The sequence below is a fragment of the Amblyraja radiata genome, chromosome 16, assembly GCF_010909765.2.
Source record: "Amblyraja radiata isolate CabotCenter1 chromosome 16, sAmbRad1.1.pri, whole genome shotgun sequence".
In the NCBI taxonomy this organism is placed as follows: domain Eukaryota; kingdom Metazoa; phylum Chordata; class Chondrichthyes; order Rajiformes; family Rajidae; genus Amblyraja; species Amblyraja radiata.
This window is the reverse complement of record NC_045971.1, coordinates 15,469,438-15,493,499: the sequence shown is the minus strand read 5'-3', so window position 1 is coordinate 15,493,499 and position 24,062 is coordinate 15,469,438. Positions and strand designations below refer to the sequence as shown.

At 46.5% G+C, this 24,062-nt stretch overlaps 1 protein-coding gene across 4 annotated transcripts in view; it reads right to left on the bottom strand.

Moving 5' to 3' along the window:
* LOC116981952 (microtubule-associated protein tau-like) overlaps positions 1 to 24,062 on the bottom strand; it is a 64,882-nt gene that overhangs the window by 28,000 nt on the left and 12,820 nt on the right. For 2 of the 4 annotated variants that reach the window (XM_033035197.1, XM_033035199.1), the window contains exons 1-2: positions 23,309 to 23,574; positions 23,260 to 23,275 (exon numbers count right to left, since the gene is read on the bottom strand). In XM_033035197.1, coding sequence (XP_032891088.1) covers positions 23,260 to 23,275; positions 23,309 to 23,401 — 109 coding nt within the window. In that variant the 5' untranslated portion in view covers positions 23,402 to 23,574. Of the gene's footprint in view, positions 1 to 23,259; positions 23,276 to 23,308; positions 23,575 to 24,062 lie in introns of those variants that run through there. The other 2 variants (XM_033035198.1, XM_033035200.1) reach the window with 2 other exon arrangements.

Here is a 24,062-nt window from a genome sequence, read left to right as displayed (position 1 = left end):
ACCTTTCCAGCACTGACCTACACTTTCTGCGGATGAAATGTATTCAGATTACGCTTGCATTTGCCAATGCTCATTGGCTGAGCTCCAAGCCATTGTTGGCTCATTCACTGAAGCATACAAGAGATTGGCTTTAGTTCAACATTCACAAGATTAAGTCCGTTATCAAGCTGTACCTGTAGCACTACACTGCCCATTGACAATAAAGGTTCATAAGACCCTGAAATAAAAGCCAATTACTTCCCATATTTCAGGAACTACCTCTCAGTAAAGTCAGACATCAATGGTGATAATTCACTACCACATTCAATTCACCAGCACAGCATTTGACTGATGCTTCAGACTTACTACAGAATTCACAGTCTACTACAGAGCAGTAGCTTCAGCCATCCCATATACTTCAGAAACTTGAGCTACCCACAGCAGGAGTACTGGAAATACACCCTATTCGAGGAAGGGTGTGCAGGCACTGGAGAGGGTCCAGAGGAGGTTTGCGAGAATTATCCTAGGAATGATTGGGTTAACATATGATGAGCGGTTTGACCAGGCCTGTACTCGCTGGAGCTGAGAAGGATGAGGGGGGGGTCGGTGGGTGGGAGGGGGGGAACCTCATTGAAACTTGCTGAATAGTGAAACACCTGGATAGAGTGGATGTGGAGAGGATGTTTCCACTAGTGGGAGAGTCCAGGACCAGAGTCACTGTGGTGGATGTTTATGTTAAAATGTATTTTGTGTGTTTTGTTGCTTTTTATTGGTATGACTGTGTGGCAAATCAAATTCCTCGTATGTTGCAAAACATACTTGGCTAATGAAGTATGATCATCATTATGATTAGCCTCAGAAAAAAAGGATGTACCTTAAGGAAGGAGATGAGGAGGAATTTAATTAGTCAGACAGTGGTGAATCTGTGGAATTCATCATCACAGAAGGGTGTGGAAGCTAAGTCAATGGATATTTTTAAGGCAGAGATTGATAGATTCTTGATTAGAAATGGTGCCCAGGCATTATGGGGAGAAGGCAGGAGAATAAGGTTGAGAGGGAAAGATAGATCAGCCATGATTGAATGACAGAGTAGACTTGATGGGCCAAATGGTCTAATTCTGCTCCTATCACATGAACTTATGAGCCAATAATGCTGTATCCACAAAATTACCGAATGCTCTAGAAAAATAAGCAAACCCACATCAGTGTCCTCCCACAGGCAAACATCACAGCACCAAGGTCCGAGTGACAAATTCAGCCATTGACGCTTACTCCGCATTCTGCCACGGGAAGAACTTACTAGGTGGACAAAGCTAAAGATTCCAAAGCTTCCTTAAAAAAATGCAACATCACCACCGGCTCCTGGCACTCTCTGGCCTATAACTGCCTGAAATGGAGCAGAGCGTTTGAGATGGTATCGAGAAACTCGTGCAATGGGGGCACACAGAGGACATGCTTAAGCAGCAGAATTAGTGGACCACCTCGCAAACTACTTGCCCAGAGTTGGGCTGCTCCTGCTCCATCTACAAAATAATTTGCAGTTCCCACATTGGCCTCGTCAACTGCTTCACATGAGAACTCACAAAATCAGAGTGGAATTCTCTCTTGACTCTGAGGGCTGCCCAAGGGAAAATAATCCAGATCAGTACAACTCCCTCTCGAGTATTAACCAAATTCCAAACCACTAGCAGCAACAATTAGCATGGCTGCCTCACGGCTCCAATGGCTCGGGTTCTATCCTGATCTCTAGTGCCGTCAGTGTGGAGTTTGCACGTTCTCCATGGACTTCTTCAGGCTGCTCCAGTTTCCTCCCACATCCTCAGGACATGCTGGTTGGTATGCTGAATGCACCTGTAAACTGCCCCAATTGTAGGTAGATGGTAATTAATCCGTGCTGAAGGAGGGAAATTAATGCGCATAAGAAAGAGAAAGGGAACAGGGCAATTGAACCAAATGGGCGATAAATACTCAATGGGCTGAATGGCCTTTTTTATTACAAGAAAATATTCAAAAATACAACTTATGGCACTACACCTGACTCCTGGATCAATTCCTAAACATTAACTCTTAAAAAATGATTAAATGCCAAATTGATGGAAGTCACAGCCTGTCCAGCTTATTCTTGTTACTCAAGCCCTCGAACCCGAGTAAATCCCATCTGCACCGTTTCCAGCCTAACGACATCCTTCCTCTAGTAGGCCAACCAGAACAGCATGCGATAGTCCAAATATGGTCTATCCCTAAGTACGGATCCAACGCCATCATTAAGTTTGCTGACGACACCACGGTGGTAGGACTGATCAGTGACAACGATGAGTCAGCCTACCGAGAGGAGGTCCAGCACCTGACAACCTGGTGTGCCAATAATAACCTCGTCCTCAACTCCAAGAAGACGAAGGAACTTATTGTCGACTTCAGGAAGGTCAGAGGGGGCAGACATACCCCCATCCACATAAACGGGACTGAGGTGGAGCGCGTCTCCAGCTACAAATTCCTCGGGGTACACATCTCGGAGGATTTGTCCTGGTCCCTCAACACCTCCAAGCTGATCAAAAAGGCACAGCAGCGCCTTTACTTCCTGAGGAGGCTCAAGAAAGCCCACCTGTCCCCCCAGATCCTGACCAACTTCTACAGGTGTACCATCGAGAGCATCCTGACCGCCTGCTTCACGGTATGGTACAGCAGCTGCACTGTTGCGGACAGGAAGGCACTACAACGGGTGGTGAAAACCGCGCAGCACATCATCGGCGCCCCGCTCCCTGCCATGGATGCCCTCCACCGAAAACGGTGTCTGAAACGAGCTGGGAAGATCATTAAAGACCCCTCCCACCCCAACCATGGACTGTTTGCCCTCCTCCCATCAGGGAGGCGGTACAGGAGCCTCAGGTCTCGTACCAGTAGGATGAGGAACAGCTTCTACAATCATACCGTCGCATTGCTGAACTCGGAGTCCCGCCGATAGATTCCTCCGATCCCTCCGTCCCCATTGTTTAATTATTCTGCATTTTTTATTGTTCTGTATCCTCTTTTTTTTTTTTATTTCTATATTGCACTACTACGGACTGACGCAAAACTGCATTTCGTTGTACCCATACTCAGTATTTGTGCAATGACATTAAAGTTGAATTGAATTGAATTGAATTGAATTGAATATGGTCTCACCAACGACTTGTACTGCTGTAACATGATCTCTTGTACTCAATGCCCCGACTGAGGGCAAATGCCATCTTCACCACCCTATCTACTCATGTTGCCAATTTCAGGGAGTTGTGTACAGGTATCCCTTGATCTCTCAGTGTGGTGACGGGCACTGGATTAAACACTCCAGCTGTGGTTTAGCTACTGATTAATACAAACCTAATGTCAATTGCCTGCTCTTTAATCTGTGGGTTAATGATAAGGCCCAGAGGCCGGCTCTGGATTGTGCTTCCTCACGTTCAGTGATTTCTGCACATGTAACACCCAGACCCCTCCCTTTCCACACATCCTGCACGATTCTGCCATTTCACCCAGAAAAATCATCTCTGCTGTTCGTCCTGCATTAGCAACATTAGTGAAGGCCTTAATGCTATTTCAAAAGACCCTAAAAAAAATTGTGAATTAATTAATTAGCGTTGATTTCCCATGTCAGTGGCACATTTTCCCACAGCTGCAGCCTTAGGAAGTGAGACTCCCAGGCCACACTCGACTGCAGCTGATGTTCGTTCTGCTACTGGGGATGGAGTGAGGAACATTAACCCCCGGCACCGTGACGCAGCGGTAGAGTTGCTGACTTACAGTGCCAGAGACCCGGGTTCGATCCTGACTACGGGTGATGTCTGTATGGAGTTTGTACATGACCTGCGTGGGTTTTCTCCGGGAGCTCCGGTTTCCTCCCACACTCCAAAGACGTACAGCTTTTGTCTTTGGTAATTGGCTTTGGTAAAATTGTAAATTGTCCCTAGTGTGCGGGATAGTGTTAATGTGTGGGGATCGTTCGTCGTCATGGGCCTGTTTCCACGCTGTTTCTCTAAATTAAAACAAAAGACGTACAATTGCACTCCTGTGTGAACATTAACCCCCGGTGTATCATTACACTCGCACTGTGTGAAGGTTAACCCCCGACATACAATTACACTCCCTGTGTGTGAACATTAACTCCTGATGTACATCTCTATTGGTTGTCAAGTTGGTATCTTCACAGAATCTCACCGCACCATCAGCCTTTGCTACAACAGCAACTGCAGCAGCCCTTTAAGAAACCTCACCCGCTCTTGCTTCTCTCCAGCTCGCTCCTGACCTTTCGCTTTCAGACGAAAAGGTGCAGACTATACTTTGAAGAGAGCTATGGAGGCCAAACTTCTTCAGATGAAGCTTGGCCTCCACATCATGAACATGTCCACTTACTCCAGTGAACACCTCGGGCTTTGTCAGGCGCCGCTGACGCAGGTGGCTTCATGCTCTTGATCTTACCCCAGTCTTGACTTCTCTTGGATTGCCAACGATGACCTACCCAGGAACACTGAGAACAGGGAACCTTCTTGTGCTCCCAACACACTCCCCAATCTCTCACATCTCGTCTCCTTAGTCCTTTCCTTTAGGGCAGCACTGTGGCACAGTGGTAGAGTTGCTGCCTTACAGCACTGCTGGGGAGAAGCAGAGGGGAATGGCTGATGGGTGTGTTTGTAACTTAAAGGCCGTTACCGTTGGGGTTCCATGGGGCTCAGGTCCCTTGCTACTTGCATATTAATGATTTGGACCCAAGTATTGGGAGAATGATAACAAAGTTGGTGTGACACAGTGGCACAGCAGTAGTGCTGCTGCCTTACAGCACCAGAGACCCAGGTTTGATCCTGACTACGGGTGCTGCCTGTACAGAGCTTGTACGCTCACCCTGTGACTGCGTGGGTTTTCTCCGGGTGCTCCAGTTTCCAGGTTTGGAGTTCAATTGATTTATGCAAATTGTAAATAGTCCCGAGTGTGTGGGATAGAACTAGTGTACGTGGTGATCACTGGTCAGCGCAGGCTTGGTGGGCCGAAGTGATTGTTTCCATGCTGTATCTCTGAAGTCTAAAGTCTCGCCAGTGTAGGTGTGAAGGATGATGAGCCATCACTGTGTGCCATCTGGTCAAAGTCACTTCAACTGTGCACAGTTGAGCCACAACACAGGGCCAGCATTAATTTCCCAAAGCATTAACCTTCCTTCAATGTTCACCGGTTCTTCCCAGCTTACAAATACCTGTCCAGTGTACAGTCCGTATTTACAAGTGACCGCTTGGGAGACAGGCGGATTGGATTTGCTGGGTGGGAACTCAGTTCACGTTCACATTTCCAACTTGCAAACTCTCCATTTAATGAACATTTCACAGGAAACCTACGTAGTGAGGGGGGGAGGGGGGGGTGACAACTTGTACCGACGTATAGACGCAAAATAAAAGAGAGTCTGAAGAAGGGTCTCGACCCGAAACATCACCCATTCCTTCTCTCCAGAGTTGCTGCCTGTCCCGCTGAGTTACTCCAGCATTTTGTGTCGACCTTCGCAAAAGAAAAGCTGCAGTTGGCCGGAGGAGCAGCTTCCAGACTGTTTTGGTCCCAACAGGACGATGCTGATCTGATGTGGGTCTCAGACCACTTGCATTGCCTGTTCCAAACTTTCAGGACACTCTGATCTTCTAACCGTCTAACTATAGAGAATTGGATAGAGAATCCCAAAGATTCAGACACTCGTAAGAAATCCTTCCTCATCTCTGACTAAATGTGAGGGTCCTTATTTGGAAAACATCCTCTGGCTTTCGATGCCTCTTCCAGGGGAAAGTCTCTCTCCACAGCCATCCTACCAGTCTTGCATATTTCACTGAGATCACGTCTTTCTTCTATACTGTAGTGAGAACAAGCACAACCTCTCTTCACATATCAACCTCATCATCTCAGGAATCAACTTGGTGAAACTTCTCAGCACCATCTTAAACGCAAGCATATCATTCAATATAGAAACCAAAATTATATACTACTGCAATAGCTGCCTCGACAACACTCTGCACGGTTATAGCAAGTTTCTATTTCTATAACCGAGGGTTTTGCAATAACATTTCGGTCACCTTCACTAATCACCTGCTGTAAACTGCATGCTACCTACTTCAAGTGTCTGTGGGTAGCTCTGCACAGCAGCATTCTGGAATCCCTCCATTTAATTAACTTTCCGATTTTCTTTTCTTCTTACTGAAGATGATGAGCTTAACTTCTCACAATTATTCTCCAATTAACAGATCTGTCTCGTTTAACCTTCGTAGATTCTGTCCACACACAACTTGTTTTTCCACCTCACTGGTTTGGCTGCAATACACTCTGTCTCTTCACCTCAGTCATTTATGTTGATTGTATATAGTTGAGGTTAAGTTGATGTGATCCATCAAGGTCACCACCCTGTTTGCTCAGTTCACATTGATAAAACCCATTATGGTTCTCCCAGAGGGATTTCACACTGGGCGATGGTGAATGCTGATTGATACTGTAGCCCGTATCTGCATTCGTCAGCCCAAAGTTCCCTTTGCCACAATTATAACATTTCTCCTCGGGCGTTTCACCCCTCTCGAGAGCTTGGCCACAACTGGTCAACACATTGAGCTATCGTTGGGTGATATCACAAGTTCACAAGTTATAGGAGCAGTATTAGGCCATTCGGCCCATCGAGTCTACTCTGCCATTCAATCATGGCTGATCTCTGCCACCTAATCCCATTTTCCAGCCTCCTCCCCACAACCCTTGACACCTTTTCTAATCAAGAACTTGTCTATCTCTGCCTTAAAAATATGCACTGACTTGGCCTCCGCAGCCCAATGTGGCAATGAGTTCCACAGATTAACTACCCTCTGACTAAAGAGGATCTGGTCTTACCTGACTGCCACCTCCAAGGTCTGTGCCATATCGAATGGTTGATTGAAATTCAGTTTCTTCTCGCTCAGCAAACCTCCCTTGAAACACAAATCAATGGTTCCACAAACTTTGCAGTCTCCCAACATCTCTCTCAACTTTCACCATACTCTGTGTCCTGCAATCCATCTCAACCCCACACAGAATCTGCTACTGTTCCACCTGTGTTACTGCACTAAAGCACTGGGGTGGGACACCATATTCTTCAATGAACTTAACTCTTCAAAACAACAGGTTTTGGCCAACCTGCCATCTTAGCGCCCAGGCACACACACAAAACAAAATGGGCTCCTTCCCTTCCACAATATCTTTTGCAGCATGGGAGTGTTCAGTCCTTCGCTCAAGTTCAATGCTTCCGTAGAACTATTGAATGAACCTTCAATACCGAGTGCTCATTTTGAACTGATTATGGCCTGGCACAACTGAAGCAAGCGCGAAAAAAAGACAATCCATGAAATCAAATGAAAAACTTGGAGATGACAGATGAACTAAAAGATTATTTTGCATCCACCTTCACTATAAAGATACAAGTTAAATGTCAGAAATAAGTAAGTGAGGAAGCACAAGAAAGGGAGACACTCGGGAAAACAGCAAATGAATGGAGCTGACAAGTTTCTAATTCCTGATGCATTTCATCTCAGGATCTTAACAAAATAGTGGCTGAGTTGATGGATTAAATTTAATTGTACAAAATTTCCTAGAATTGCATTGGAAAATAACAAAATATAAATATGAAAAAGTGAGGAAAACAGTAGTAGGATACTAGAATTAACAACATCCCCGAGAGGAAATGTGAGTAGCTGCTATTAAGGAAATTATAGCAGAACATTTGGAAAAATTCAAGGTAATGAGGCAAAGGCAACACAGTTTTGTGAAAGTGAAACCATGTGCAACCAATTAATTGGAGCTCTTTGATGAATTAAGGCATAAGGTGGATAATGAGGAACTAGTGAATGTGCTAGGATTTTCAGGAAGCATTTGATACAAGGCCACATCAAAGGTTATAGCAGAAATAGTAAGATTAAATGAGAACTTACCAGTTTGAAGTTTGATCTTTATTTTATGAGGAGTAACGTTGAGGGAATACGTGAAGAACCCCGCTAGGACGCATGCGTGTCATTCTTCAAAGCAGCGGTGTGGAATCACAGTTAACTATAATGACTAAACATAGTAAGATTAGAGAAGAGATACCAGTTGAGTATATGATCAAGGGTGGGAGCGGAGGGCACGTATTCCCTCAACGTTACTCCTCATAAAATAAAGATCAAACTTCAAACTGGTAAGTTCTCGTTTAATCTTACTATTTTACTTCGGAGTCACGTGAGTGACTTCGTGAAGATTTCAAAGCTCTGTGATTTCATGCCGTGGACGAGTCCATGACACACATCTGCCTTGGTATAGGGGAGAAATATTTTCGACATCCATACGGTATGTTGATGCAACAAACGAATTTATTAACAAAAGAAATCATAAAACCCCGTATATTCATGGGGACAAATTATATTACAGAACTTAAAATAGTTTTTGAAAAAGTTCCAGTTTCCTCCACTGGTTTATTATAAAATTTACAGAAAGTTCCTTCTGATGACCATCCTGCCGTCTTGAGGATCTGATCCAATGGAACATCCAACTTGTATGCTGCCAACGTAGCTGCAGCCCTAGTGGAGTGAGATTTAAAACAATTAGTATCTATACCTGCTTTAGTAAGTACTTGTTTTATCCATTTGGAAATGGTCTGTTTTGTTATTCGTTTATGAGGCTGTCTGTGGCTAAAGAGCAGTGCCTTTTTTGTGCCTCTGATGGTTTTGGTTTGTTTAATGTATTATTTTAGATGTGTTACCACACACAGTCGCTCATCTGCAGGGTAGTTATTGAAAATCACTTTTAGGCCTGCCGACCCCTGTCTGTTCTGTTTTACCAGTTCCTGGATGTAAAAATGTAAATTTCCCTGCGAACTGGTCATGTTATCCAGCCTCAATTTGTGTAGGGAGTGCGCCCTTTGTGCTGTGACCAATGCCATCAGCATGACCGTTTTTAAGGTCAAAGTCTGTAATGACAGGCTAGTGGCTGGAGTCCAGTTCCTTAGTAGATTCAGAACGATGCCAACGTCCCATATATGGGAATATCTGGCCTTAGGAGGGTTAGCATTGAATATGCCCCTCATGAGCTTGGTTACCAAAGGGTGTGACCCCACAGGCTGTCGTTCCGTTTCTCTCCAGAGGTAGGTAGACAGGGCACTTCTGGCACAGTTGATGGCGCTGTACGGAAGTCGTTCGTCATGGTGTAAATTTACCAGAAATTCCAATACCGGTTGAATGTTCGTAGGTCTGTGGATAATGTTGTTCTGGTTGCAATACCTGTGCCATTTTCTGATATATACTAGGTATTGATTTTTTGTTGACTCACGTTGGGCTCCAGCGATCATGTTCATAGCTCTCGTTGTTAAGCCCAGGTGTAATAAAGGAGCTTTCAGACTCTACAAACCAAAACGTTAATGTGACGATGACAAGGATGACTTGTCCTAGTTGCTGGATTTACCAGTAGATCCGGTCTGTGTTGAATGGTGATGTGAGGTTCTAATATCATCTCCTGTACCACTGGGAACCATGGTTGGGTAGGCCAATCGGGTACTATTAAGATACCAGACGCAGAGTCTTGTCTTATCTTACTTAGTACCCGACTGATGAGGCAGAAGGGAGGGAATGCATAAAAGAACAATTTCCTCCAATGCAGCGAAAAAGCATCTGTAGCTGCTGCCCCAGGGTCTGGTTCCCATGATACATATTTTGGCACTTGGTGGTTAAGCCTGGATGCGAATAGATCGACATCTGGTGTTCCGTATCGTGCTGTAATTTCAGCAAATACTTTTTTGTCCAACATCCATTCGATGTTCTCATTGAATTTGCATGACCTGGTGTCTGCCACTAAGTTTTGTCTACCTGGTAAGTAGGTAGCTGATATCCAAATTCCTCTGCGGATACACCATTGCCAGACCTTGTTTGCCAGATTGTCACATGATGTCGATTTGTTTCCACCCATGTGGTTGACGTATGCTACCACAGTGGTGTTATCAATTTGTAATCTTACATGCAGGTGAGATAACCCTAAGCAATATGACTTAAGGCCGTGAAAAGCTCCCAACATTTCTAAGTAATTTATGCCCAAAGTGTGTAGTAATGATGACTCCTGTTCATTCCATCTCCCACCACGGCTGGTGATGGAATCCGTGGCACCCCATCCGAGAGCACTAGCATCCGTTTGTAGTGTGATAGACGGATTGCTGATAATGATTGGATTGGAACAATGCCTAATGTTTTCTTTCCACCATTGTAGTTCTAGTATGGCTTCTTTTGGTAGTTCCATAGGTCTATCAAAATGACCTCCATTGTATTTTAGAGCTCTTATTTTTGCCTTTTGTAAATTCTGATAATATAAAGGTCCGAATTGTGCAGCTGGAAAAGCTGCTATTATCTTGCCAATCATTCTCGCCACCTGTCTAATAGATGGTTTTCTTGTGTCAATGATTTTGCTGCAATCCTCCTCGAAGGCTGAGTTAATGGTAAATCCCAAGAAATCCATTGTTGTTGAAGGTTTCAATTTAGATTTAATTGGATGGATAATGAATCCTAGGCTTTCAAATTATTGTATGGTGGCTGTTATTGTTAATTCTGCTTGTTTTACCCTTTTGCCCAATATAAGTATATCATCCAAATAAGCCATCACAATGTGTTTATGTTCCTGTAGGAAAGCTAAGGCTGGTTTTAATATTTTGGTAAATAACCTAGGTGCAGAAGTAAGGCCATTTGGTAGTGCTCTGTATTGCCAGTGTTGATCCATCCAATTAAATTTCAAATAATGTCTGTGGTCACCTGTTATGGGTACTGAATAGTAAGCATCTTTTAAATCAATGCTTGCCATATAGTAACCTTTGGAGATTAATAGTTTAGCAGTAGCAAAGGTTTCCATTTTGAAGTGAATATATTTTACAAAAACATTCAAATTACTCAAATCTATGATGATGCGGCAACCACCATCTTTCTTATGTTTAATAAAAATGTTGGACACGAATTCTAAAGGTTCGTGTAGGGTTTGTTCAATTATCCCCAGTTTATGGAGTCTCTGCAGTTCAGCATGTGCTTTTGCTTTATCTTCGCCCTTAAGCCTGAACACTCTGTTCGGTACATGCTGGACTGGAGGATTACGTGGTTGTAAGAACTCTATCGTGTATCCTTGGATACTGCTTAGGATATAAGTATCTGATGTCAACTTATACCATGCATCCAGAAAAAAGTGTAATCTGCCACCAACACCTATGCTTTCGTTAATAAGTAAGGGACCAGACCCACCTACCTCTATGGTTACCAGTGGTCTTATTTCTTCCCTTGTCCCCGAGGACGTTGAGGCCCCGGTGTCTTGATTTGTGTTGTAGATGGGTGCATCTTCCACGAGGGCCGGCCTGGGCCATGTCCTAAAAAAGACCGCTGTTGGATTGGTCTTGCCCTCGACTGTTCCCCGGAGTAGTCCTTGCGACCCATGAGTGCATAGGGGTGGTACTTCTGGGGGTGGCGTTTGGTTGCTTTTATGATTCTTAGGGCTTTGGATTCTTCGTCCAAATCTTTTACCTGTTTTGGTAGGTCCCCTCCAAACAGGTAAGTCTTTTCGGTGGTCGTTTCCGTTCTGCATAATCCTGCAAATTTTGGGTCTAGTACCGGCTGTATGCTCTTCTTTCTGATATTATTTAGTTCATATTGGGTATTGCAGAAGAGGGCCAGGGCATCTTTCTGGTGTTGATTCATATCTTCCTCATCCAGGGTTCGTGTGAATGCTGTTATCCCTGCGGTGAGGGTTTTAAGTACTTTTTGCAGTAAGACATCCCTTGTCCTGATGCTTGCTCCTACATGCTTCCAAATACATGCGGTCACGGTTGGGACATTAAGGGATTTACAGTTTCCAGGTTGCAAGTGACGCCCCATGGTGTCAATTAGCGCTTGTCCCTGTAGCTGGTTCAGGGACATGTAATTAATACTTGCCGCTAACCTGGCTGGTAAATTATGCCCTGTGAGTTCTGGTTTTGCGAACTGAGCCACCATTTCAAGTAAGTTCCCACTCACCCCTTGCACTGAGTTTTCCATCAGTTCCTGTTCAGGGTCAGTCCAAATCTGCCCCGCTATGCTGTCCTGGGAGGCAATAGACGCCGAATACAGCCCTGAATAAGGTACTGCAGAGGGGCTGAATGTCTGCCCAGTAGGGCCAGACCCCCTCTGGAGTATTGCCTCCATCAGCCGCTCCATTTTTGTCCAGTGCTCCCGGGCACCTGGCTCTGGCGGCTTGTCCTGGACCAGCTGCCGCTCCAACGCGGTACAGAGCTTTCGAGCGCTGACCGCTCGCGGTCGCTGGTCCCGCAGCTCAAACGCGTTCCAGTGATCTCGGTCACTGGTCGCTTGCTGCTCCTCCAATTCCTTCAGCCCCACAGGCCCCTGAGCGTAGGTGGCGTGGGGCTGTTCGAAATCCGAGTCGTCCGAAAGAACGGCTCGGTCGGTTTTGCGTTTAGCCTTTCCACCCACCGGTGGTAAGGCTAGCTCCGGCACAGGTGCTCCCGACAATGGAGACAGCCCTGCCGTCTGCCGCCGCTGGCTGCCCGTTCCTGCACGGCTCTCCCCCGCCAGCTTTTTTGCAGCTTTGGGTCGTCTTCTGTCCATCCTAGAGGTAAGAAAAATGTAGATCTCTTACCTGTCTTCGCTGGTTTTATACACCAGCCGTTTAGGAGGAACGTCCTTCCTCCATCGAAATGACTCGTGCAATGCGGGTAGCGTAATGACACGAATGCGTCCTAGCGGGGTTCTTCACGTAGTCACTCACGTGACTCCGAAGTAAAATTCAAGCTTGTGCTGTAGGAGATAACAAATTGCAGTGGATAAAAGATTAACTGGGAGTTAACAGGCAGCAGGAGGCATCAATTGGCCTTTTCTCTGATTGGCACATTGTAACCAGTGGTGTACAAGAGGAATCAGTTTTGGGCTTCAACCTTCATAATTTATGTAAATGACTTGGATGAGAATACAGAAAGTATTGTCACTAAACTTACTGACCACCAAGTTGGACGGGAAAATAAGTTGTGAAGCGGATACAAGCAAGCAACAAAATGGACAAGAGTGGGTTAGGATCTGGCAAACAGTACAATGTGAGGATAAAATTGAAGCATCATAATTATGGAGTCATACACCAGGGTAATAGGCCATTCAGCCCACCAAGTGTGTGCTGACCATCAAGAACCCAATTACACTATCCCATTTCACTCACTTCATACTCCAATCAAATCCACACAGATTCTATCTCTCACCTACTGACCAGGGTAAAGTTTCAGAGGCCAATTAACCTATCAACTCACATATTGTTGGGATGTGGAAGTAAATTGGAGTACTTGTGGAAACCCATACAGTCTCAGGGAGAACGTGCAAACTCCACACAGACAGCACTAGAGGTTGGGAATGAACCAATTGCTGGAACGGTGAGGCAGCAGCTCCACTAGGAACTGCCAGTCCGGCGCCACCCCTATCTGGACTGCAGATCTCCAACATGGCAGGGATCTGGGTGTCCTAATCTACGATTTGCAAAAAGCTAGTTTGCAGGTACATACAATTTATAATTGAGAAAAGCTAAGAAGAATGTATGTTTATTGCAAGTAAGGAGATTATGTTTTAGTTATATAGGGAACTGGTGATCTCATATCTGGAGATCCTTGTTTAAAGACGGATGTTAATGCAGAAGAAGCTGTTCTGGGTATGTTTGCTCAACACCTGGAATGGGCTGATGGTCGAGAGGAAAGCTTATGTTGGTTGGCTAGGCTTGGATCCTGCATGAAGAGCGAGGAAGCTTGCTTGAAACAACTTTCTGGATGAATCTGCTTCCGCTCCTCGCACAGCAGCGTGTTCCAGTCCCCACCACCCCCACAGGGCAAAATCTTTCTACCCGGGAACCTCTGGTGCTTTGGCCCATCACCTTCATTCTGTCTCCCCTAAAGCTTGATCTTAGCTCCAACAATTTCTCTCTATCTACTGCATCTGTACCCTGCATGATTTAAAAATTCTCTATTAGATCTTCTTGTTCTAAGAAGGCAAGATAAATCAAATCCAGTCACATTTATCGTCATATGCACAACTAAGTGAGGGACAGGTATAATCAAAATCTTGCCAACAGAAGCATTCGTCAGCACGGAGACTCATACAAGTACACAAAGACAAATTGTACTTGACATTTGTGAAGGATTGCACCGATCGGCATTCTCTTGCCAGTTATGCTGTTATTTCCACAAGCCACGCTGCTTTAATCCTATGCAGTGACAAAAAATGCTTCCTCTCCTTAATTCTGGAGTTGGGGTGACCTCCCCATGTAGCAGTCAGTAGAAAACAGACCCTCGAGCCAGCTCTGCTATTTAACATTGCTGCGGATAGCCCTCACTGTAACGGACCATGGGGGAGGGTGGGGATGAAACGGTCAGATTAGCCGCTATCACCGAGTACGGGATTCGCTCCAACTACCTATCGGTCACTCCATGAAACAATGAATTGTTTTCAAATACAACGTTCTGTTTAACAGGTGAATATGTGATATTGTTACTTCAAGCTAAAACTACTAAAGACTGTTTGTTACATTGTTTAATAGAGTATCATTGCACAAGTGTCGATTGAAGTAATTGCTTGTCAATTTCCCTGACCTCCCGCAGTGTAACCTGCAGCCTGTGTCCTTCAGATCCGACCCAAAACGAACCTGAATCGATCTGAAACTGTGGGTGACGTTTCGGGTCAAGACCCTTCTTTCAGACTGAAGAAGAGTCTCGACATGAAATGTCACCCATTCCTTCGCTCCAGAGATGCTGTCTGTCCCGCTGTGTTACTCCAACATTTTGTGTCTACCTTCGATTTAAACCAGCATCTGCACTTCTTTCCTTCACTCAATGAAGGGGAAGGTGAGTCTGGTACACGTCTCCATATTAAAGAGGAAGTATTTGCCTTGGAGGGCTTAAAGGTGGATACATCCCCAGGACCAGATGAGATTTGTCCTTGGCTGCCATAGGAGGCAAGGGAAGCTGTAGCCAGGGCTCTGGCTGAGATGTGTAAATCTTCACTGGACACAAGTGGAGTACAGATGACTGAAGGGCAGCAAAATGCAGCTGGGAAAAGCCAAATAACTACAGACCTATGAGCCGGACATCAGTGGTGGGGAAGATACGGGAAACATTCTCAACGAGAGATTTAATGATCACATGGAAAGACAGAGACTGATCAGAGATAGTGACCCTGGCGCTCTCACAGAAAGATCCCACCTAACCAATTGAATTATTTGAAGAGGTAACAAAGTATATCAACGAGGGCAAGGGCAGTGGATGTGATTCACAAGTACTTCTAGTAAAGCCTTTATCAAGGTCCCGCACTGGTTCTAAAGGCTGGAGCCCTTTGGATCCAGGGCAAGTTGGCAAATTAGATCCAAAACTGGCTTAGTAAGAGGATAAAGAGGGGGATGACAGTGGGTTGTTTTTCTGCATGCTACCAGTGATGTCCCACTAGGATTGGTGCTGGGACCCTTGCTGTTTGTAATGTATGTGAATGACTGATGTCGGAGGCAAGCTCAGTAAGTTGGTGGATGATAAGAAGATTGGTGGAGATGTTGAAAAAGTGGATGGTGGTCTTAGCCTGCAGAGTGGTACAGGTGTTGGTGAAATAGGTGGAGAAAAGGCAGATGGAGTTTAATCCCGATGATTATGAGGCAATGCAGTTTTGGAGCACCGGGTCATGCACCATGAATGGTAGGGAGCATTGGGGAACTGAAGGACCTTGGCGTACAAGCCCATAGATCCCTGAAAATGGCCACGCAGGTGTGTTACACAGTTATGAAGGCATGTGGGATGCTGGCCTTCATTAACCGGAGTACCAAATGCAGAAATTGAGACGTTATGTTCTAACTTTGTAAAAGCTTGGTCAGAATTCAACTGTAGTACTGCGTGCTATCCCTTCATCCCAGGAATCAAACGTGTGAGCCTTCCCTGCACAGCCTCCAATGCAAGCACATCCTTAACTAAGGAGACCAATGATGTAGGCAGTGTATCAGGTGCGGTCTCACCAGCACCCTGTACACATGTGCAAAACGTGGCTACAATTGTGATACAATTGCTTTGCAATAAAATGTAATATTCCATTTGCCACCATTTACCTGCATGCTGATCATGTGTTTCATGTACAAGGACCCTAGACCCCTCCCCCCTCCCCCCCAGTATGGCAACAGCTCTCTACATTTAAACAACACTCTTCTTTTCTGCTCTTCCTACTTGAGTGAATAACTTCATATTCATTCCCATTGTACTCCAGGTGCCAGTCCCTTGCTCGCTCACTCAACCTACAGCTATCTCTTCGAGACACCTTGCTCTCTCACTTACCTTTGTATCATTAGTAAATCTGGCTATAGTACAATTGTCCCTTCATCGCCTTCAATAACGTAGAGTGTAAATCATTGAGGCCTCGATAATGATCCCCCGAGGCATCCCACTGCCACAGCTCGACAACCTGAAAATGACCATTATCCCAGTGTTTAGCGTGCCAATCCTCGACTCACGCTAACATATTAACCCCAGCTCCAGGAAGGAATCCTTTCACATGCACCTTCTGGAAATCCAAATGCACTCCATCTGTTGGCTTTAGTTACGCTGCTCATTACATCCCTTCCATAAAATCACATTGACCCTGCTTGATTGTATTATGATTTCTTAAATGTCCTGCTATTTCTGCTTCCTCTCTCGTTTCTTTCCTGAAACAGGTGTTACATTCACCACTTTCCAGTCTAGTGGAACCTTTTGGTAAAACCACAACCAATGCATCCACCAACTCTACAGCAATTTCTCTCAAGACCTCAAGATGCTGGTCATCAGGTATAAGGGACTTGCAAACCATTATCCCCAGGAGTTTGCCTAATACGTTCTTCAATTGCCATTTAGAACGGAGACGAGGAAACACTTTTTCTCAAAGAAAGTGGTGAGTCTGTGGAATTCTCTGCCTCAAGAGGGCGGTGGAGGCGGGTTCTCTGGATGCTTTCAAGAGAGAGCTAGATAGGGCTCTTAAAAATAGCAGAGTCAGGGGATATGGGGAGAAGGCAGGAACGGGGTACTGATTGGGATGATCAGCCATGATCACATTGAATGGCGGTGCTGGCTCGAAGGGCCAAATGGCCTACTCCTGCACCTATTGTCTAATTCAGTGGTTCTCAAATGGGGGTACGCGTACCCCTGGGGGTACGTGAAGGCACTCCAGGGGGTACGTGAGATTTTAAAAAATTTGCGCTGGTCAGGGGGTACTTGGCTGAAAAAATATTTCACAGGGGGTACATCACTGAAAAAAGGTTGAGAACCACTGGTCTCATTGATTGAGATGGTTTGGAATTTTTCCTTCCCTTTTGCTCCTGTATTGGCCACTGTTACTAAACATTTTTTGCCATGTACTGCCATAGAAATAGATTAAAAATGTTTGATCAAAGTCTCTGCCGTTTCTTAATTTCTCATTATTAAGCCTCTTTGCCCAAGGGACCAATATTTATCTTAGATTCCCTCATTCCTTCTCTACAGATGTAAATGTTTTAACTGTCTATTCTCATATTTCTTGTTAGTTTCTTGTTAGTCCTTGGAAATCAGCAACTGCCTCCCATACCCCAGGAGGGCCTCTAAATGAAGGCATTGCCAATGAAGAAAATCACCAATGCCTTTAGCCATCTGAGGAAACAAGAGTTGAAAGATCAAAGCCACAAGCCCAGCACAAGGCAGCAGTGATCCTGAACAATTCATAGATTTAAACCCTCACTTCACCCTTTGCAGAGATACCACCAATGCCCTATCCACAAAATTAACCAAATGCACTTCACGATTGTACCACTTTCTCCCAGGCCAGTATCTCATCGCCAGCACTGAGATAATCCTTGTGCTCAGACTCTGCTACAGATTTTTGACAGACACAAATAGCTGGAGTAACTCCGTAGGTCAGACGGCATCTCTGGAGAAAAGGAATAGGTGATGTTTCTGGTCGAGGCCCTTGTTCAGACTGAGAGTCAGGGGAGAGGGAAACGAGAGATACGACCTAGAGCAAATGAATGAAAGGTATGCAAAAGAACAAATCAAAGCAAGAAATAATGATCAAGGAAAGGTGGAGCCAACAATGGTCTATTGTTGGCTGTGGAGAAGGTGATAACGAGTGATACAAACTGCTCCGCAGCAGACCTTTGAAACAGGTTCACTGCTCCCAGCAGTCACAATAAACAACTACAAGGCGGGCAGGAAAAAGTGATTCAAAGATGTTCTGAATGACTCCTTGAAAATGTGTAACACCCCCTGGACTGCTTATAACAGAGGGTCTGGCACTCTGGAAGGCACAAAGCCTGGGGATCCAACAGATATAGGCAGGGACACAGATCATCCTGCTCCCCCTGGCTCCAGCTGCCCATTACCATCCACCCCTTCTTGTGAAGCATTATCTGCAGTATTTCCGATTCCCCCGTTTATCATACTGTGCTCCAGGCTGCTTCTGACACTTTGTTCCTTATTTGTTCAACTCTGATATTTTTGGGAAATAACATGGCATCTCATTCCCCTGCTTCACCAAGTTCCAACCTTGGCACTACAATGAAATACCCTCAGGTGAAATACAGAGACTGCTCTCACACACCCTGTGCTTTAGAGTGAAATCACTCATTTTGGAATCTTCAGTCAACAGTAATTACCAGATGCCAGATCTGGGCAAACACCTAATTAAGTGAGAAACAGCCACTGGCAGGCAAGTTGGTTACTCCTAACATTGGAAGTTAGAAAGTCAACCTGGCTTGCAATTATAAATGCAAAACATAAGTAAACATTAGCATCAGCTTCAAACCCCACATCACCAAAGTCCAACCTCTGGTGAAATGCATTCAAGTAAAATGCCCCATAGGCTTTTCATAAGATCATAGACCAGCCCTGCTCATTATACAAATATTTCACCATCACCAGTACCACCAACCTCCCAGTGTTGGCACTGTTCTTCACCAGCTAGTCCGGACACCTCTGACCCCCAAGAAACACTGTCCCACTGCCTCCTTACACTGCACAATCCATTCAGTAAGTAGCAACACTCGTGTAAGGTGTTGCACACCTGCAGTACGTTGACTCGAGAGCTGATCGCAGATTTTATACCTGCAGGGCTCACTGCTGGCAGCTGCAAGCAACCTCAATAGATCAATAGAGAAAGCTGCAGTGAAACAGACAGTGCACAAGGTTACACTGAGAAATCCAACACTGCTATTCTGTAAACACAGCAACTGAAGATCTGCAACAAACTGTTGGGCTGCCAATAAAATTGGCACCATTAAAGCAAATAAGATGTGAAATTGTGAAATGGTAGATGGAGTGAACCACTTCCTTGAACATCGTCTGCTTTGATCTTTCATTTTCACACCTTTCCATATCTCTAGTTTCCCTCTCCCCTGACTCTCATTCGAAAGAAGGGTCTCGACCAAAATCGTCACCCGTCCCTTCTCTCCAGAGATGCTGCCTGTTCCGCTGAGTTACTACTGTATTCTGTGTCCATCTTAAATACAGACAGATGTGAGGTGATGCATTTTTGGAGCACTAGAGACTAGATCATACACTGTGAACGACTGGGTCTTCGGGAGTATTGAGGAACAGAGGGACCTTGGAGTACATGTCTAAAGGTCCTTGAAGGTGACAACACAGGTATATAACTTGGTTAAGAAGATATATAGGATGCTGGCCTTCATTAATGACAGCATCAAATACAGAAGTAGGGAGGTTATGCTTTAACTATGTAAAACCTTGGACCGATCTCAGGTTGAATATTATGTGCAGTTCTGGTCACACTGCTATAGGAGGTATGTGATGGCTCTGGAGAAGGTGCTGAGGACATTAACCAAGATATGTGAAACTGACTGTAAAAGTTCATTTAAGTTTCTTTAGGTATGTAAAAAGGAAAAGATTAGTGAAGACGAATGTAGGTCCCTTACAGTCAGAGACAGGTGAAGTTATAATGGGAAACAAGGAAATGGCAGAACAGTTAAACGAGTACTTTGGTTCTGTCTTCACTAAGGAAGACACAAACAATCTCCCGGAAATACTGGGGGACCGATGATCTACTGGGAGGGAGGAACTGAAGGGAAACCACATTTATCAGAAAATGGTGTGAGGTAAACTGTTGGGACAGAAGACAGATAAATCCCCAGGGTCTGATGGTCTACATCCTAGAGTACTCAAGGAGGTGCCAATAGAAATCATGGATACATTGGTGATCATTTTCCAATGTTCTCTCGACTCTGGATCAGTTCCTGCGGACTGGAGCGTAGCCAATGTAACTCCACTTTTTAAGAAAGGAGGGAGAGAGAAAACGGGGAATCTTTGACCAGTTAGCCTTACATCGGTAGTGGGGAAGATGCTGGAGTTGGTTATTAAAGATGTTATAGTAGTGCATTTGGAAAGCAGTGATGGGATCGGCCAAAGTCAGCATGTGTTTATGATGGGGAAATCATGCTTGACTAATCTTTTGGATTTTTTTGAGGATGTAACAAGTAGAATGGATAAGGGAGAGCCAGTGGATGTGGTGTATCTGGACTTTCAAAAAGACTTTGACAAGGTCCCACACAAGAGATTAGTGTGCAAAATTAGAGCACATGGTTTTGGAGGTAGGGTATTGACATGGATAGAGAACTGGTTGGCAGACACAAATCAAAGAGTAGGAAAGGTCCTTTTCAGAATGGCAGGCAGTGGCTGGTGGGGTGCCGCAAGGCTCGATGCTGGGACCTCAGTTATTTACAATATATATTAACGGTTTAGACGAGGGAATTAAATGTAACATCTCTTAAGTTTGCGGATGACATAAAGCTGGGTGGCAGTGTGAGCTGCGAGGAGGATGCTATGAGGCTGCAGGGTGACTTGGATAGGTTGGGTAAATGGGCAGAAACATGGCAAATGCAGTATAATGTGGATAAATGTGAGGTTATCCACTTTCGTGGCAAGTACAGAAAGGCAGATTATTATCTGAATGGTGTCAGATTAGGAGAAGGGAAGGTGCAACGAGACCTGGGTGTGCTTGTACATCAGTCACTGAAAGTAAGCATGCAGGTACAACAGGCAGTGAAGAAAGTTAATGGCATATTGGCCTTCATTGCGAGAGGATTTGAGTTTAGGAGCAAGGAGGTCCCACTGCAGTTGTACAGGGACCTGGTGAGACCGCATCTGGAGTATTGTGTGCAATTTTGGTCTCCTAATTTGAGGAAGGACATTATTGCTATTGAGGGAATGCAGCGTAGGTTCACCAGGTTAATTCCCAGGATGGCGGGACTGACATATGATAAAAGAATGGGTCGACTGGGCGTGTATTCGCTGGAATTTAGGATGAGAGGGGATCTTATAGAAACATATAAAATTCTTAGAGAATTGGACAGGGCAGATGCAGTAAAAACATTCCCGATGTTGGGGGAGTCCAGAACTAGGGGTCACAGTTTAAGAATAAGGGGTAGGCCATTTAGGACTGAGATGAGGAAAAACTTTTTCACCCAGAAAATTGTGAATCTGTGGAATTCTCTGCCACAGAAGGCAGTGGAGGCCAATTCGGGATGTTTTCAAGAGAGTGTTAGATTTAGCTCTTAGGGCTAAGGGAATCAAGGGATATGGGGAAAAAAACAAAATGGGATACTGATTTTGGATGATCAGCCATGATCATATTGAATGGCAGTGCTGGCTCAAAGGGCCGAATGGCCTACTACTGCACCTATTTTCTATGTTTCTATATTGCCTGGGATGGAGAAGTTCATTTATGTGGAGAGACGAGGTCTATTATCCCTGGAGTAGAGAAGGTTAAGAGGGGCACGCTTAAGGTAGGTAGAAGTGAGGTGTATAGATAGGGCTCGGGAGCCCTCATGAGCATCAGATAGGTCCCTTGAATGGTCACAGTCACAGAGGTACAGCATAGAAAAGGCCATCTAGTCCATAATGACCATCAACCACCCATTTACTCCAGTCCTATGCTGATCCCATTTTGTTTTCATTCTCTCCACTCCCTCATCACATCCTCTCTCGACTACACTAGAGGTAGTTTACAGACGTCTATTCACCTCCCAACCCACACGTCTTTGAACTGCGAGTGGAATCTGTCACTGGGGGGAACCCACGCGGGAACAGAGAGAGTGTGTAAACTCCACACTGACGGTACCCGAGGTTGGTTTTGTACCCGGGTCTGTGGGACAGCAGCTCTGCCAACTGCGCCACCACGAAGGCACCTAAAAAGCTGACATTATTATATTCCTAAAGGTCGCCAGGAACTGACTGGTGGATGAATGGACACCCAACCGTGAATAGTCAACCTTAATTTCGCCCTCTGGGTTGATGAATACAGATCTTGGCTCGATGAATGCTGTAGTGATGGGCGGTGGCAGCACAAAGGAATTCACAGTACAAATCCGCCCTCACAGCCATCTCTGTGCAGTGCTGTTTACTCCAGCCCCGTCTATACAAACGCCGCATCAATGGGCAGCTTCACGAATTTCAATCAATGACTATAATTGAGAGGCGAGATGGAGAATTAACTCCTTGCACCCTGTAGCTCGTTGTTTCCCCACCCACCCAAGCTGTTCACGAATTTAGATGTTGCCCCCACCCCCCCCCCCCCCAGCCTCTGTTGCTGCAGTTAGAGAGAGGGGGAGCGGGCAGTCTATGGGCACACTAGACGACGCTACCTGTTACTGTCAAACCCCTTTGTCTCTTACTCCGCACCAACTCTTGGTGTGGGCGGGTTTGAGTAGGGGAGCTCTCTCCATCCACCCTGCCCTGCCCTGCCCGCCCGTGTGGGGGGTGTGGCGCTCCCTCAATGCGGCGGCACAAGACAGCGGGACCCGGGGGAAGAGGGTGTGGGAACTGGCTCGGGGGAGGGGTGTGTGGGATCGGAGCAGATGGGGCGAGGTGGAGGGTGCGGGATGGCAGGGAGACGCGGGCAGAGAGGGTGCGATGGCGCCGGGGTGGAGAAAGGGCGGTGTTGGGGTGGGGACGGGCGCACGGTGTTGGGGCTAGATGGAGGGGGGCTGGAGGCTCGGGTGAGGGACTAGATGGTGCTTGAGGCTTGGGTTTGGGAGGGAGGGGGGGGTGGGGAGCTGGAGTCTCGGATGCCGGATTTTGGGGGGCTCGGGTGCGGGGTTTGGGGGGCTCGGGTGATGGGGATCTCATCTGCCTCTCAGTCCGCGTCTCCTTCAGCACCGACCATCGGACAAGCCGAGGCAGCAAAACTGCGGCAACGCGCTGTCTTTTTGCTAGAACATTCCGCCGTCTTTAGGGAAGGGGGGTGTTGTCTCCACACTGACCTTTTGTTGGAGGTGGAGGTGGTGGTGGTGGTGGTGGAGGTGGTGGAGGTGGCGGTGCCGCCCCGCCCGCACTCTCCGCTGCATTGACCGTGCCCGGGAGGTTGTGCCCGCTCTCTGCCTGCTGCCCCGCCGCTGTCTCCATCGCCACCGGCTTCTGCTGTCGCTGGCTGCACACACAGGCGCTGGGAGGAGGAGGAGGAGGAGGGAGAGAGTGTGAGAGAGAGATAGAGAGAGAGACGCTACAGCCCGGTACTCATCTTATTGCGGAACGGCGCAGCTCTCCGGCGAGTGACGGATCTCCGCTACGGGATCTGCGGCGCAGACTCGCCGCACACATGCCCCTCCCGTACGTAGCCCCTCGCCCTCGCCCCCTGCTGCCGGCCCGGAGCTGGGGAGGCCGGGGGCTGCACCCTAGGGTGCCCGTGCACCCAGCCCACCCCGGGCCCCGCACCCAGTGCATCATTGGATGCCAACGCACCCACCCCACCGCGCGCCCACCCCGGGGTGCCAGTACACCCACCCAGGGGTGCCAGTGCATCCACCCCATCCCGGGCCCCGCACCCAGCCACACCGGGGTGCCAATGTACCCACCCCAGGGTGCCATTGTACCCACCCAGGGACCCTGCACCTACCCACCCCGGCTGAGTGCCAGCGCACCAACCCGCCGTGGAATGCCTCTACACATTGCCCCACCCGGGGTGCCCGCTCAATATGATGGGGCTTCACATAACCCTCCTCCCCGGGTGCCCGCTACCTGGGCCGTGGTGGGTCGTCCCGTATCCCTCAACACCCCACCCCGGCCC